The sequence below is a fragment of the Pectinophora gossypiella genome, chromosome 4, assembly GCF_024362695.1.
Source record: "Pectinophora gossypiella chromosome 4, ilPecGoss1.1, whole genome shotgun sequence".
NCBI classification, from domain to species: domain Eukaryota; kingdom Metazoa; phylum Arthropoda; class Insecta; order Lepidoptera; family Gelechiidae; genus Pectinophora; species Pectinophora gossypiella.
In genome coordinates, this window is record NC_065407.1 from 10,769,035 (window position 1) to 10,786,690 (window position 17,656).

Sequence of the window (17,656 nt, forward strand, 5' to 3'; positions counted from 1 at the left end):
CAACCATCGAACTTATTAAAATTGGGTTATGTATAAAAATTCCATTACAAAATATATACAATTCTATTACTTCTTAAAAATATAAATTTACAAGTTTCAAACATTGACTATATGTTACAAAAAATCTACATATTGAGCTACACATCCGTAAACAAATGAGATCAACAATTCGCACGTTTCGCCTATATCCCAACTAATACGGTATTATTGTTTGCAGCAACACAATGTCCTAGGCCCGGCAACAGGCAACACCATAACCCGGCGCACTACCTACCCAGGCATGTCATAGAATGCCTGGGTGAACACATCGTGATAACTACCATTAGTAAACATAGAAACAAGAACTATTTACGTATGACGCATACTAACATAAACTATTTCCGATACAACAACGAATTAAACAATTTGTGCTTGAACCAACAATTAACAGAATGAAGTAGTGCGAATTTTATTGGCTTATATAAACCACTGACATCCTATATAAACAAATAGACTCATATTCGCTTAGGAGTTTTGTTTTTTCTAAAAAAGCGTCCGAACCGATCCGTGTTGTCAATACGTATACATTAAGTTATGTATATAGTATAAGTTCGTTCCCTAAAATTAAGATGTTATGGCTGTTCAAATAAGTGCAATGTCGGTTGTAGTGTCGTTACACGCCAACGCTTGTGATAACTTCTTTACAGACACTTTTTTACAGAGACTGCTTGTCTATTTGTTATACGAGGTCTATGATAGAAACATAGCAGCTAAAGCAAAGCCAAGGTCTACCAACGAGTGTGGATGTAATATCTAAGTAAACGATTGCTATAAAGATGACAACAGTATTGTCAATCGGTCCCCGCGCCCGGCCCATGTAAGCGCCACTAGTTTGAGTAAAATTTTACGTTTAAAGTATCTTTTGATTAAAAGAAACAGTCAAATAAATTACATTAATTTCGTTCCGCATAATATCGATGTAAAAATCATTTAATATTTCATTAGAATCGAATATCTACACATGTTGCACGCTAATTATGAGTATTTACAACAGTACATTCGAACAGTTCGAGAATTCAAGCGGTAAATTCATCAAATACTAGAATCGGGTGGCAGGGCTTTTCTATTTCATTATTATACATACGCTTCGACAGAATCTATTCCAGCTTCAAATAAAATTCATTCAACGCAAACTTCAAGTCACTACTTACACCAATCACAAAAAAAATCTGTGATGCTTACACGATCCTGAACATATTTACACTTACCTAACTCAATCCTGGACAAACTTGTACTTTAACAAAAGAAAATTCATAAGCATAGGTTAGAATGATTTCACAACGACAATGTTTTCTACTAATACTGATTTAGTGAAGCTTAGAATGTAAAGTACAGAGAGTCTGCATTCCATTATGTTAATCAAAATCAAACGGTTAAGTACCAATTACTCATTAATTTTACGTGCCACTAAAGGTGGGACTTAAACCAACTTATTATGTCTTATATTTCAAACCTTATCGACCTGAACCTCCTCCTATAACATTTATATTTACATTTGTCACCTTTCAACGAGACCAACAACAAATAAAATCTTCGTTAGCGATAAAATTACGTATCGGTAATAAACATTCTAAACTTAGTTTTTTTTATTTATAATCTTCTGAATTCCGTCACATTTCACATCACATGTCATGATCCAATGTCAATAGTCGCTGTAAAATTAAAATTGTATACGTAAATACAATAATTTGTGACTTTCAATAATAGCAATACATGATTAAGGTACGTATGTCAAACGAATATAATATGATAAAGGAAAATCCGTGAGACACATGATTAAAACTGAAGATCATTATTGATTAAAACGTGTTAAAATAAATAAAGGATATTGTATGATTTGGATTATGTTAAGATCATCATCATCATCATCATCCAAGCCGTGTCCGGCGACGGCGACTCCTAAATGTCTATCCCAGGTCGATGTTAAGATAAAGTTGCTGCGATTACATAAATATTAATAGATTTTTTTTCAGTCTATGCGACTTGGGCTGAACAAAAATATCGTATATGTCGTGGGATCACAATGAGGCACTTTCCAATCGACGTTCCCCAAAAACACGATAGATGGCGTTGTTAAGTTTTTACTTCTGAATTCATGTATAACAGACATATGGATCTTTTATCTTTGTTTTTGGGTATAAATGATGACTCTTTTTATAACACCAAGGTACAATTACAACTTCAACCCATTATTATACTGACCAAAATAAAGAGTAGCAATATAGGTAGCAACATGCATAATGTGATCCAAATATCAAGCAACAATCAGTTTTATTATGCTTCTGCCATGACATTACATTTTTGAATAATTATGTACCCCGGCAATGAGAAAATAGGTAATTATCACGTTAAAAGTGAACAACGCCATCTATCGTGTGGTTGGGGACGTCGATTGGAAAGTCCCTCATTATTTGCTATGGCCATTGCGAGACGGCCGTTATTTTAATTCATCTAGTATATACGCGACTATGTACACATTATGCTAAGACGGCAGTGGCTAGCGTTGCGGCACTCACTACGAGCTGTCGGTGTTGGATTTCCGGCGCACTTGCTGCGCGTTCAGCGCTTGCGCCTGCGCTTGGGTTATGAACTGAGCGGTCCCTGGAACGAAATTGATAATTGCTAATTAAATATTGTTTATTGTACGACTTATGACTGCCCGTCCCAGTGGGGTTAACGGGCGTAGCTTCACGTATGTAAGTACGTGCCTACATAAATAATGAAAAAAAAAAACAATTAGAATAAAAAATTCAGCGTCTGTATTAAAATTAATAGTTATCAGTGGAAGGATATAATACATACACAAATATAACATCACAGCCATTTCAACAACACTATCTTCTATTATAGCAGAACATTTTTCTAAATTAAACTAAAACATTAGACATAACATAATTATATATAACATTAACAGCATATATACGTCTCACTGCGGGTTACAGGCCACCCCTCAATCAACCGGAGGGTGGTATGGAGCATACTCCACCACGCTGCTCCAGTGCGGGTTGGTGGAGGCATTTTGGTTACTGCCCAGGACCAACGGCTTAATGTGGTTTCCGAAGCATGGAATCATCTTACTTTTTCGGACAACCAGGTAATTGAGCCTGTAATGTCCTTGCCAAACAAAGGACAGTCTCACAAAACCTTCATCACCACACCATTCCCTACTCATTCCCATTCCCTAATTCATTTTTACACGAATTATTTCCTTTATTTTTTGATTATGGTGCGAGCGCACGTGGACGTAACGAGGTTAATGACCCGGATCAGTGATGTGCCGTTCAAATAAAAAGCGCACAATAAAGGCACAAGTTATGTAAAAAGAGCTTTATTAAGTAGCCTTTAGGCAGATACTCTGATCCTCAGAGTACAAGAAAGAACAATTTGAAAGAAAAGCTGCCAATGTCCTTACTATTAAAGAGTTTTTCCGACAGGAACATTATTCCTATTGGCCATACTGAGGAGTCGCCATACTGTGAATGTGGCCACCCAGATCAAACCATATGTGATTGCATTGTGTGACGGATGCGGCAGAGACTTGGTTAGGAGAGCTTGGATATATGATCCACGCAGGATATTTTATTTTTGCCTGCCATACGCAATAATAATAATTCCCATTGGCAACATTCCCGGGTACGGCACATGAGTGTGTGCTGGTGGGCAAGGAGTACGTACCGGCGGCGCTGGCGGGCTGTATGGCGGGCGGGTGCGGGTGCGGGTGCGCGTGCGCGCGCGGGTGCGGGGCGCGCGGCGCGGGGCGCGGCGCGCGCGCGCGCACCACCTGCACGCTGCCGCCGCGCACGCCGCCCTTCACGCCGCCCGACATCAGCTGCGCTGCACCACAACACGCCGTTAGTCACACACTACCACTCGCACGCTATTAACTTATCATTACACCCCACTCGCACGCCAATGGAGTAATGGTTTCGACGCTTGTGATTATGATGTAAGTACCTGAGGTAGCTTCCTAGGTCAAAGATAAATTATCAAATTCTGTTTACCAAAAAAAGATCCTTTTCTATTTAACCTATTTATGAATTTTAATAAAGGAAAAAATAATAATAAGTGCGATATTTTGTTAAGTTTTTCTATGGCGTCACAGGTTGCTATTTCATACAAATTACATAGTGTATTTGGGCGTTTAGTAAAAATTAATTCATTTGACTAGTAGGAAACTACCCTATTATATAAATAGAAAAAAGATGGATGCAATGCAAGTGAAAGTAAGCTAAGGTGAAGTATGATACTTGATATAATATAGAGAAGAACAACTACAGCAAGATAATTGATAGAAGAGCGTAAAAACTTAACCTTGATTATAAATGCTTTAAGAAGTAAAGGACCTTCCTCACAGTGCGATCGGATATCACAAAGATATGTCATTTTAATATAAGGGTTGTCAGTATTAGACGTTTCACCATTTTCGAAGAAAACTTATCCATAGTTATTAGTAAAAAGTATAATATCTAGTTACTCAAATAATCACTTTTTTTCGCGTGAGGAAGCTCGCTGATAACAAAATCCCTTACATTTATGATAGTAATAATATTAGTAGCAAACCGTTAATTCAAACACACACTTCCGGAACTTAAAATCCTTACACCCAAAACCCCAAACACATTGAGAGTCAAAATCGCATAGCAAGTAAACACTTACCAATAGGCAATGATAGGACAGACGGTTGGTTCGTCAGTACCACCGACGTGGTCGGAGGTACAGACACAAGAAGCCCGCTCGGCGCGCCTGACACATTCAGTGACAAGGATATAGGCGCGGACAAACCCGGGATCTGCACTTGCACGTTTTGGAGACCCTGGATTCCTTGCAGGCCTTGAAGCGACGTCAGGCTGAGACCCTGGGAATTGGAAACATGTGACTACGGATTGCTTGTTTTACTTACTCCAGAAGAAGAGTTCAAACTGTTCGAAAACTTTTATGTACGTGGACAAAGTGAAAGAAAAAAAGAAACGGATATGTCATATCTTCAGGTTAGGTTAAAGCAGTTATTACATTGCCCTGTCCACCTGGCTAGATGCGTCAAGGTGACGAGTTTGCCGATCAGATCGTGTAATCTAATAGCAAATCGGTGGGGCGTAACCATGGTAACCACGATCTCAAGCGAGTTAGTGGAGAGTAACCATGGTAACCACGATTCCGAGCTAGTGTAACAGCGTCGATTTTACCAATCTCGATGTTACCTTGACGCATCGCTCTGGGTGGAGAGGGTAATGTAATAACCGCTTAAATTAGGTTAGTAAGGGTCCGCTTGGACTCCAGGAAACCAAGATTGCCTCATACATTTAGCTAATTATACCTGAAATTTTAATGTAGGTCAATGTAGGTAGATAATGTGTGATCAAATCGTGAACTTGAATGTTTAATTTTTGTGGACTTTTATAAGAAAGTACTTAAGTGGAAGATGGCAGCCTTATAGCTTAAAACGAACTCTTCCAGGCAACGTTCGATGGGAAACGTGATTATGACTAGTTGGAAACTAGCCTATTGGGAATATCGTCGTGAACTCATGTTATGTACGTACCTGTAGATGGCAGACGGGCTGCGGTTGAGCTTGTTGCGGCTGTGGCGGCTGCGTCTGCGTAGCTGGCACTGACGACTCCTGTCCTATCAGCCGCTCTAACAGCGCACTCTCGCTGCTTGATACGTTCGTCGACTCCGCGTCGCGCGTGTAGCCCGTCATTACCTGTGCATAAATTGATTATATTACATACATACATAAAGTCACGCCTGTAATCCCTAATGGGGTAGGCAGAGCCACAAGTAATCAAAGACTTGCAGCCATCGTCGATACGAAGTCCTAAGATGGATATGATGATCCTAACGGTGATAACGGCTCAGCCTGTCACCCATAACCATTGGGTAGTTTCTTAGGTCAAAGATAAATTATGAAATTCTTATTACTAAATAAAGACAGATCTAAAGGTGACAAAAATCTTTACCCTTTTTCTATTTAACTTTTTAATTAATAAACTTTGATAACGAAAAATGTAATAATAAGTGCGACATTGTGCCACGTTTTTCTATGACGTCACAGGTTGCTTTTTCATATAATTTCCATAGTCATTTTGGGTTTTGACGTTTAGTAAAAAGTAACTGATTTGACTAGTTGGAAACTAACCTAATGTCCGTTATGTTAGAAAGGATGTCGGATTTTACGACATGCGGCATTATCAGGTAAAGATCGTTAAACCAAAGAGAACGAATGAGCGATTTAAGAAGATGAATGAAGAAATGAAAGATTCTCCTGTTATGTCTTACTCTGACCTGCTGCGTGAAGGTGGGCATGGTGTGCGAGGCGGTGGTGGTGATGAGCCGCGCGCCGGCGATGGACACGGTGCGCCCGAGCAGCTTGTGCGCGTCTAGCGTGTTGTCTGCCGTCGACGTCACGTGCGTCATCGCAGCCGGCGCGCTGTTCAACAGGTTCAGTATCGTCGCGTTACTGCTCGCTGTTGTCGCTACCGCTTTCGCTGCGTTTTGGCTCGCTGCAATAAAAGTACAATTATAACATACCAGAAACAAAGTAGTTTTGTACACAGCTAGAAAGTATCGCAAAACAGCCTCATTTTGCGTTACTTTCTAGCTGTGTACAAAACAAAAAAAATTAAAAATATATAATATAAGGGATTTTTTTTAAAGTAATAATTTGTCACTGAAGTCCTTGTCACCTGTGGTACACTGGCTTGCTTCGCAATCGGAGAGCGCGGGTTGGAACTCCAGTACCGGACTTGCACCAATGAGTTGATAATTTATCTTAAGTGAAGTTTTTACTAACACAGTTAGCTCGACGCGCGATCTGCGAGACTGGTATCTAGTTCATCTTGCGATGGTTGTACCTCTGACTACCCCAATTGGAACATAGCCGTGAACTTGTATTATATTGTTATGTCTTATGTCGAGTCACAACCACGTAACGAAATATATTGTCTATGTTGCGAACTCTTCGTAGGTTTTGTAATCTTTTTATATTATTATGTTTTTTATATTTATTCTTTTTTGACGTTTTGTATGTTGATTTTGTTTTTACTTCTTATCGTTTGCTTTTTGGTGACTGGTGAAAATATATTAAATAATTCTCAAAGCTAAGTATCTGTTATTCCTTCATTTCATTTAGTTATACAGTCCACTTCATATTCATCAGCTACCACCGTAGCTCACAGTCTACATACCCTGTTGGAACTGCTGTGCAGAATTCATAAGACTAGTGACCAGAGCGCTTATTGCTGGGTTCGTTGTTCTTGGTTTGGTGATCGCCGTCTTCTGTTGACTCGTCGACGTCGTCGTGTACTGAATGTTTTGTACCTGCAACGGGAATTATTAATGATTCGACCCGACTTAGTCTGGGTGCATACAATTTTTACCGTCTTATCCTTAAAAATCAAATCACAATAGTAAAAGCTCCAAACTGCCGCGAATGGACAGTTGTAATAGCAGAATGTCCGTACCTCGACCTTTGAGGGTTCTTCATACAAAAGACGGATGTTAAGGACAATAATGTTTAACACCCTCCTCGTGGCTTAAAAACCCCCTAGTTCGAATCTCGTCGAAGTCACTTTACGATCTTTTTTGAGGCATGTAATTCTCCAAATATATATTGTTGGAGATGTCCTTAGAAAAGGTTTAGTACGATCTACTCTGAACCGGCGTGCGTGTATGAAACGATTGATGAATGTGGAGGAAGCAAGAGAAGTGTGCTAGGATGGAATTCCATAGTCTCTGCTTACCCCGATGGGAAATAGGTGTGAGTTTATGTATGTATTCTCCAATTAACTAAACTAAACAGTTGGCTATCGCCCATAGCAGTTCACTATCACGTTGGTCTAATAGAACCCAAGTACTTAGTGCATCTTGCGATGGCTGTATTTCTAACTCCTTAAATTGGGAATACTTGTGAGCTTATCATTTTATAATTATTTAATACCTGGGAGGTGCCAGCGGTGGACATGAGCGGGTGCTGAATGTGTATGATGGCTGGTTGCATCTTCTGCGGGTTGAGCGGTTGAGGCGGGTTGGTGAGCTGCGCGGCCAGCAGCTGGTTGGTTGACGCCTGGGTTGAGTGAATGTCGTGCACCTGGGTAGAACACGGTACAAAAATTAAAGAATAACTGTTACAATTTGTTAAAAAAAAAACCGTTTTCCGAATACAATGCTTTAACGAAACAGATCCACCTAGGTAGTTTGAATAAAAGGATAAATCACTGTCATTTTTCGGAATTGAATGGCCCGTAACTAACAGCTCTTGAATTGGAAGGATAAAGGACCGAAAACCAGAACATTTGCGAGTTATACTTTGCGTTGGGTGGCCTTAAGTGCTCTGCTGCTGCATTAGAACACTCCACGCTACTAATGCTTATCATGCTGCCGACCACATTGCCCACTACAATCACGCCCTCTTTTTCTTATCTGTGGCGACAACTTCGGTGTAGGACATTGCTTGATCACTCCGTCGGTCAACCCCACAGTGGCGACGCTCCCCACGCTTCCTACACTTCCCATGCTCCCCACGCTTCCCACATTGTCAACCACGTTACCCTCGTGGTTACAATACCAGTGGATATTGTCTCTGTTCTTTGCAAATTTCTTACCTGTGGCGACAACCTTGGCGTTGGAGACGGCTGTTGCTTCATCACTCCGTCGGTCGACCCCACACTGCCCACGCTTCCCACACTGCCCACGCTGCCCACACTGCCCACGCTTCCCACGCTGCCCACACTACCGACCACGTTGCCCACTGCGGTCACCGTGCCCACTGTGCCCACTTGTTGTAGTTGTGCCTGCTATTAGAAATAAGTTAGTATGCATGGTAACAAGAGAACAGTGGAACACCTTGATAAAAGAACATCTTCCCTCGTGTGGGTTGTGAGGCAGTTTACCAAACTCATCAACTCTGGTGTCAGGGTTGTCATTGAGCCGCCAAAGGCCTCTGACTCATGTAACGACTACGTACTTACATCAGTAAGTAGTACCTAACCGAGAACAACGGCTTGACGTCTCTTACTCATCATCATCTTACTTTCGGACACTCGGGTGATCAGATTGTATTGTCCTAGGCAAGGCTCATAACCTGATTCTTGTGATATGTCCCCAACGGGATTCGAACTTGTGGCTCCGGATTCTGAGCCCAACGCTCAGCCGCTGAACCACGGATGTCGTCATACAAAAACATGATAGAGCACGAGCGCAAGCGTGCACTATTCAAACGATTCGAACGCTCAACCCTCGACTTTAAAAAATCTACAAAATGTTCAACATCTATGAATGCAAGTGAAGGAATTCTAGAAGTAGCGGAATATGTGTAATTGGTAACGTATGAAATTTTAAAAACAACTGATCGCAGGCTTGCTCTTATTACATAAACTATTTTTAAGCGAAGGAATCTTATGAAAAAGTAGCATTGTAAAGTAAAAAACATTGTAAACATAACCAACCAGTATAGGGAGCTGCCGCGCGTTTGTGTGAGTATTTGGAGTGGCGGCAATAGCTGTGGTCCTGTAAATAGACAATATAAATTAACACCACGTTACTGATATGCTAATAAATATAATCTAACGGGACATAAAGCCACAGATTACTAAAATAAAACAGTACCCGCAGCATGCAGCACGTATATCTGATATATGCCTAACATGAAACATATGCTTACGACTATATCCCAATTGAAGTAGTCATGGGTGATGAAATAAGCATCCACGCCTCATTGAACTTCACTGATAATTGACCCAATATTATAATGGCAATTGCTTTATCTGTAGCTCTAGCTAACAACATTGGTTCATAATTATATCGCAACGCACGCGATATACGTGTTACGCGCTAAGATGGATAGACAAGTGCCACAAACCTTGTTTGTATTGTTTTTTACTTTCGGAAATTATCTCCTAAAAACTTACGCACATTAAATTAGCGGGTTACTATGAAGCACGTTTTGGCGTTTGTCCTGCTCATCAAGTTTTGCACTAATTAAGCTCCGTTAAAGGAGTAAATGAGGAGCTCGGTGGCGCAGCGGTAAACGCGCTCGGTCTGCGATTGTTGAAGTTAAGCAACTTTCGCAAAGGTCGGTCATAGGATGGGTGACCACAAAAAAAAAGTTTTCATCTCGAGCTCCTCCGTGCTTCGGAAGGCACGTAAAGCCGTTGGTCCCGGCTGCATTAGCAGTCATTAATAACCACCAATCCGCAGTGGGCCCGCGTGGTGGTTTAAGGCCCGATCTCCCTATCCATCCATAGGGAAGGCCCGTGCCCCAGCAGTGGGGACGTTAATGGGCTGGTGATGTGAAAGGAGTAAATAGCTGTAATTTATAACTAATTGCTGTATTTTCTTATGTCAAACGGCCATCGTAGCTTGGCGCCAGTTTACTGTAGATATACTTACACGACAGGCACGGTGGTAGCGTGTGTTTGTACGGTGGCGCTACTGGCCGCGGCCGCTGCGGATCTCTGCTGAAGTAACAACTGTTGGCCCTGCAAAACAAAATAGGCTAGACGGTGAAAGGAAATAAACATTCTTGGAACAGGAAGCATTCTTGTGGCTCAAAAATGACCCACAAAAGTCATACCGTCATACCTGGGCTTTATCGCTCTGGTACATCCCAAAGACTTCATACAAAATGTTTATGTGTTTTAATTACTTCATACAAAACACCTCGTTTTACACAGACACTACACATTGACGTCATCGTACACGCGCATCTTTGTGTGTGACTTCTGACGCCCGTACGATTGAGACTAAATTAAGACCAAAGGGTGAACGTAGCTCAGCCGCTAGTGGGGAGCGGAGAGTTCGTTCTATGCGTATTCCTTATTCTATGGCTTTGGTATAAAGGTATAAAATTAAATCGACGCGCGTCTTTCTCACTTACCGGTATGTCAAAAGGAGTAATAATAATAAATAACGGCGTAAGTGGCTGAGCACAGAGAAATAGCTAAAAATAGCTAAACTCAATACAATTTACGGGTTTACTTTTTTTTTGTGTAAGTTTATTTTCAATGATCAACTGCAGCGAGTATGACGAGACTGCTTTCATGTTCATTTCCGTTAACCAAGGATAGATAACTGGGTCAAAGATAAATTATAAAATGCTAGTCTAGAAATAGAAGCTAAGCCTAAGATGATTAAAATTCAATCTCATTTTTCTGTTTGACTGATTTACAAATTTAAATTAAGAATTACATATATATAGTCCTCCTTGTCGTATCCGACAACGGCGACCTCAGTCTCTTCTCTCGTGCGCTCGAATGTGACTGGCAAAGCCAAACTTCGTTCTGAAAACCCGGTCACATTGGAGGCAGAATAGCTGTCTATCCGAGTCGAAGGTGTAGCTATAGGTGGGCTTGGGACGATCCTTGCGCGTTTGGCGCTTTTCGTCTAGTTCTCTCAGACGATTTTGCTCAAAGTTGGCCACCCCTGTTTTGACACAGTGACGCCACTCAGGTCTTAAAACAGCAAAGTAAGAATTACATAATAAAGAGTACGAAATTTGATCCCGCTTATTGATGACGTCATACGTGTGTATTTCTATACAAATTCCATGGATCTGTCGTATTGTAAAATGTATCTCATTTGACTATGATCTTCTCTTGCTCTTGCTCATAAATCCCAATTAGTTACACCAAAAAGAAATCGTATAAAAGAAATCATATTCGGAAAAATAGTGTAAATACTGTTCTGTGCTTACCTATCCTTATACATTCCGATGGGCCTGTGTGTACCAAGGCAATGGCGGTCCATTACCTTGGAACCGAATAATGTACGAAAACGCGACACCAGCCTATGTATGTTATTTGTAATAATATAAAAAAGAAATAAATTCCTTACCATTTCTCGCATCCCCCCAGTGAATGAGACCCTGGGCAGTTGTCCTGGGACGATGTGCTTTATCCGCACCGACTTTCGACCTTCCTCTGTGAAGATCTCCGTGAACTGCTGAATGTATTTGTTTGCTTGCAGCCTCGAACCTGCCATCAAATAAATGGGTCGTGTACTAGGTTCAAGATAAATGATAAAATCTGATTACTAAATAAATACATATCTAATTTTAACGGAAAACATTTATTAAACAAACAAATATTATGTCATGGAATATCAAAATACAGTAAAATAGGACTAGATTTACACTGGATGTGAATTGGATGTCTTGAATTTATTTTTGTCCTTTTAAAATCCAGACCCCACTCTAATGTGTCTGAAAATCTCGGCCTTAGGAAGTCAAATAATAAAATTTTCTTAATCCAAGATGTTTAGAAGAAAGGCGTGTGTTCAATTGAATTGTTGTAAACTAAATAACGAAAATACAACCAGCCATACCTAATGTAAACCGACACGCCGCTCCGTTCCTTTCCCCCTCAACGTGATCTCTGTCCACATACAGTTCTCCGAGAAACTCTTGATCGGACGGCCTTTGGAGTATCGACAACTTTATATGAAAGAACCCCGCCCCGGCGTGTGGGGAAGTTTTCTCAGTTTCTAGAATGTACTCTTCGACCAACTGGGGTTGACAGTCGGGCGTCGGCCGCGGCCGCTCATACGCTCGAGCTAAGCGAAGCGGCCCGCTAGGCTCCGAAGGCAGAGCTAAAGGTAACGGCTCCATCTTGGGAGGCTCTATTGGTTTGAACACCTGGAAAATAAGCATTGGTTATGCTGCAAGTTTGTAATGACATTTATTCATAACACTGAAATTTATTGTATTTTCAACTTCTCAAGTTTTTAAAGTATCAGATGAGATTATGTGTTTTTACTTATAAATATGACTTTTCCAGTCATTTATTTTATGTGTGAGTTTCCGTTTGTTTGAGGGGAAGCCTGTACACATCAGTGGGATACACACAGATACATTTACAGGGTGTTAGTAATATCGTAACGAATACTCAGGGGGATGATTTAGACCATGATTCTGAGTTAATATGAAGTGGAATTTTTCGTCGCAAAATTCATGTTTTTTTTTTATTTATTTTTTAATTATTTTCAATTCTATACTTTTGCGAAGGAAAATTCTACTTGATATTAACTCAGAATAATCAGCTGAATCATCCCCCTCAGGTTTCGTTACGATGTCACTTACACGCCACACAAGTACATACGGTAGCCATACAAGTAGGTATGGGTGTTAGTGACACCGTAACGAATACTGAGGGGGATGGTTCAGACCATGATTCTGAGTTGATATCAAGTGGAATTTTCAGTCTGAATATTCCTGAAAAATTTTGTGTTTTTTTTAATTATTTTCAATTCCATACTTTTGCGACGAAAAATTCCACTTGATATCATCTCAGAATCATGGCCTCAATCACCCCTCAAAGTTTTCGTTACGATGTCACTAACACCCTGTATACACATGTACAATAATATATTCTGTTTTTTTGTGGTTTGTCCGAAATAAACGTTTTTATTATTATTTAGATATTAGAAAGTGTTCTGTGGGGATACAGGTTTATGCTGTTTATGTGTAAGAAATTATTTAGAATCTTTGATACAGATTTTCTTACTGTATTGCAGCATAACTTACCTCTGGTGGCTTCTTAGGATACTTGGACGTAAGCCGCGTATGAGGAACGGACTGGCGACTGTTTTTCGCTCTCTGTCGATGTATTATCTCTAACAATTCCAAACCATGGTAATGTGTGAATTGATCTAATTTCCTTTTTCTATTTACAGCCACCTGGAAGGTTTCAATATAGTTGTAATGTTGTATGTGTACACATTAAAGTTACTTTCTAGTACCTAAGGAGTCTCAGTAACATAACATAAACTGCCTATATATGTCCCACTGCTGGGCACAGGCCTCCCCTCAATCAACCGGAGGGGGTATGGAGCATACTCCACCACGCTGCTCCACTGCGGGTTGGTGGAAGTGTTTATACGGCTAATAGCCGGGACCAACGGCTTAACGTGCCTTCCGAAGCACGGAATCATCTTACTTTTCTTTTTTGAGTCTCAGTAAAATAAAGAGTTTTTGATTTAGTTTAAAAAATGCAGGCAACATTTTTTTTTTAATTATCTCAGTGAAAAACGTAAACGTATAATGGGGGAAGGGGGGATTATTCTTATACATAAATAAATTCCCGTGACACGTTATCCCTGATAACGGATAGGATGGGCAGGATAAGCTACAACCGATAATAAATATAGCCATATACAGCTACCAACTACCAATACAAAGTACTTAGCTGGATATGTCGATCAGCCCATCGCCCATATAATGGTTCATCAAGTTAAAAAAAATACAATCCTTTTGTTGGTTTTTATAACGTGTCCAGAACAATAAAATACATATAAGATCACGACTATATTCCCGACGGCTAGTCAGAGGCAAAAAATAAGCATATTATTATTTACACTTTTATAACATAAGCTCACCGCTATATACCAATGGGGTAGTCAGAGGTACATCCATCACAAGATGAACTAAACACCCACGCCTCACCGAGCTTTCTGTTAGACCAACGTGACAGGTGGTGAACCATAATATCTTTATAGGTCGAACCGACTGTGTTAGTGTGTGTAATATACCTGTGAAAACTTCTTGGCCTGTCTCCGTATCCTCGGCGTGTTAAAGAGTCTGGGCGCGGCGTGGAGCCTGGCGGCCAGCAGACCCACGGCGGGGCGCGGGTCGAGGCACAGCGGCGGCGCGGCCGCATGCACCAGCGCCGCCTCCACCGCCTCCAGAGCCCCGCGCTCCTCACCAGCCCAGCCGCAACGCCCGCCGATGCACATCGCGTCTGTTATTATACTCTGCAATAAGGTAAAACCGAGTCAAAAATAAATTATAGACTAGTAATCTTTCTAAAATGGTCAAAAATAAAAATATATATTTTTACTTATTTTAATTATGAAAAAATAATGTAACAATGGAATGGGTATTAAGCCAAAATAAAGAAATCTCTAATAATCATTAGTTGCAGCAAAATAACAAAATAAAATACACTTTATTATATTATTACTCATATGCAAATAAAATGGCTTGATGGACTAGAAAACATAAATCCTGGAGACATGATGAGTTCTGGAACATGTTTACATTTAAACCCAAATCTATGGAATACACACACACACACACACACACACACATACACACATACACACAAAACACTAAAATAATACTCTGCGAAGTAACACAGTGGTTTTAATGCTGATACTCTTACTAAAGAACAGTATTTCACCTGATTTGTAGGCCTGAGTAAGACGTGATGAGTATCACACAAAAAGCTAGGGTACGCTTGTCTGTAATCCCGTATTTGTGCTATTATGCAGCCTGAGTAGAAGAGGCACGAGTGCTCAGATTCCAACAGGTCTAGTAGTACAACTGGTAGTTCTTCATTGTCTATGTAACTCAGTAATTCTTCCTCTTCATATGGCCACCGTGGAGTCTCTATTAATGTCTCATCTTGACTTGATGACGTCTACAAAATTACTCTTGGATTAATACAGAAGTGTTAAATTCAAAAATAAATTACCTAAATTGCGCCTCTATTTTTTTACATCTCTTTACTCTTGTGTATGTATCGCTAGAGAACTTTAAAAATAAACTTTAAATTTATGTAAAAACTGTATAGAACAATCTCTTAAACTTTTTGTAATGATCATAATTGCATACATTGTTTTGATATTATTTTCATAAAGGAGATTATTTCCAGTGACCTACTTAATGTAAGTAAAATTATAAATCTGAATATGTTCAATTGTAGTTATATTTCTAAAATATAGCTAGGCATATATACTCACATTTCCATCAGGTGGGTGAATGTACTGTGTGTTACCATTAACCTTAAGTGAGAGGGAGTATCCTTTATTCCCAGGATATAAGTTTATTATCAAGGTATTCAGATTGTATGTTGCCAACAGCTTCTCTAACAGATATGACGTTGTCTTCAGCCCTTGCTGTAAAATAAAATTAGGGCAATATAGTAACCTAACTTATTCATATCACAAAACAATAATACTGTAAAAACAAAATATGAAATAGTTTCGATATCATTAGCACTTCACTATTCTGATTATTCCATACTTTCTTATAAATATATAATGGACTTGCGTAACTAATCCAACAAATACTAGAGAAACATATTCAAAGATATTATATATTTTATTTATTATGTAAGGGCAGTATACTATGAAAAGTAACAGATTCTGTAAAGCATAAACTTTGAGCTATTAACATCAGATATATAAAATAATTTATTAAAAAATGTATGAGGCTTTGTATAGCTACGGAACAGGTAAAATAAATAGATAACCACGGGAATCTAGACTTACATAGTTGACTTGTGATGCTTCATCCTGGCTCAACTCATTATACAATTCATGAAGCTTTTTAAATAAGTCAAACTTTTCTATACTCTTTGATGAAGATGAGTTCCGCTGAAACTTCATCCTAGACTCGTCAACAGACTCTGCAAGATGCATCTTATCATGGGTCCAAGTCATTTTATGGTCTGGAACACCACTGTCAAATTGTGATAAATTTGTGTTCACATGCTTCGCCCGGTTAAGAATTACCTGTAAATTAAAATTTCGAAATAGTTAAATAAAGACACTTAAATTAGTATTAGTAACAAATAAATAAGATAAATCTATGAAAATAGCGAAATACCTCTGCTTCCAATGCCGCGTGAATTAAACCATCCATAATGTCATTTATTTAAAACAAATGTAAGTTGCAGTTATATTTTCAAATATATTATTTCATATTAGCAGTTTAGGCCTAAGTATTAAGTCATGATTTATAGAAAAACTAATATGTTTTATTTATGTTTCACAATGCATGACAGTAAAATAACATGTCCAAATCCAATTTTTGACAGTTCTGTCGAAAGTTATTAGTGTTGCACACTATCTCGGTTTGCTTTTCGTTAATCCATCGATTTGATAATGACAAAAAAAGAAGATTTAAAAAGTAATAAATATAATAAATTCGACGCCCATTACAATGTTTCATCATGTTAGAAATAACACAATCCTCTAACAATTTTAATATCTTGCTCTGGAAGGTAAGCGGTCTGGTCTAATTCCATATGTATTATAAAGAAAAATGTAATGTAATGATAATTTTATTCACAACCTATTTCGAGATTCCTTCTTTAGCTGTATTTCTAAAATACCTTCAAAAATATTTTTTAAATATTTTTCTTCAAAAATAATAATTATTTTTCAAGTAAAACAAAGGGCTGAAAAGTTCTTCGCGGCTCGATAACCAAACGCGCTATTACGTACATCTTTCAAAACGGTCTCAAACACATACTGATAAATTTGACGTGACGACAAAGGTAAAAAAATCGACTTCAAAAGATTAACTACAACAGAGTTTAGAAAAATCGATCTTATTATTACTGTACTGTGATCGTTATTTGTATAGGTCTTTGTCTGATTGTAAGAAAATTACAATCAGATTGTTATCATTAAAAATAAAATCGCCCTTATTACCAAACTTATTGACGATTAACGACATTAACGAACGACGACGATGACAACGACGACGATGACTTATTGACGATATTGGACTCTAGTAATCCTTAAAAAAGCAACGAGTTGGTTAAATTTATATCAGGATACCGATTTATGACCATTATCGTCTTCAGAAAATTATCAGGAAATCTCAATATTAATAAAA

At 39.0% G+C, this 17,656-nt stretch overlaps 1 protein-coding gene across 2 annotated transcripts; it reads right to left on the reverse strand.

Moving 5' to 3' along the window:
- Positions 1-1,965: 1,965 nt before the first annotated feature.
- On the reverse strand, positions 1,966-16,829 carry LOC126366031 (transcription factor SPT20 homolog). Of its 2 annotated transcripts, XM_050008914.1 has the most exons (18): positions 16,640-16,829; positions 16,303-16,545; positions 15,772-15,927; positions 15,210-15,449; positions 14,560-14,781; positions 13,556-13,708; positions 12,358-12,667; positions 11,869-12,008; positions 10,426-10,514; positions 9,483-9,543; positions 8,640-8,831; positions 7,976-8,125; positions 7,224-7,356; positions 6,322-6,539; positions 5,579-5,740; positions 4,696-4,894; positions 3,715-3,873; positions 1,966-2,640 (listed from the first exon to the last, which is right to left on the reverse strand). In XM_050008914.1, the coding sequence occupies exons 1-18, from the start codon at positions 16,673-16,675 to the stop codon at positions 2,555-2,557; spliced, it is 2,949 nt and encodes a 982-aa protein (XP_049864871.1). In that variant the 5' UTR covers positions 16,676-16,829; the 3' UTR covers positions 1,966-2,554. The 2 variants fall into 2 exon arrangements, with proteins under 2 accessions (XP_049864871.1, XP_049864872.1); XM_050008915.1 differs by lacking the exon at positions 3,715-3,873.
- Between the last annotated feature and the right edge of the window lie 827 nt (positions 16,830-17,656).

Excerpts from the sequence above, each read along its gene's own strand:
- LOC126366031 (XM_050008914.1), bottom strand. The coding sequence starts at position 16,675 with ATGGATGGTTTAATTCACGCGGCATTGGAAGCAGAG. Across the intron at positions 15,450-15,771 it reads TTCACCCACCTGATGGAAAT|ACGTCATCAAGTCAAGATGA; the intron begins GTGAGTATATAT and ends GTAATTTTGTAG. Across the intron at positions 5,741-6,321 it reads TGCCCACCTTCACGCAGCAG|GTAATGACGGGCTACACGCG; the intron begins GTCAGAGTAAGA and ends ATTTATGCACAG.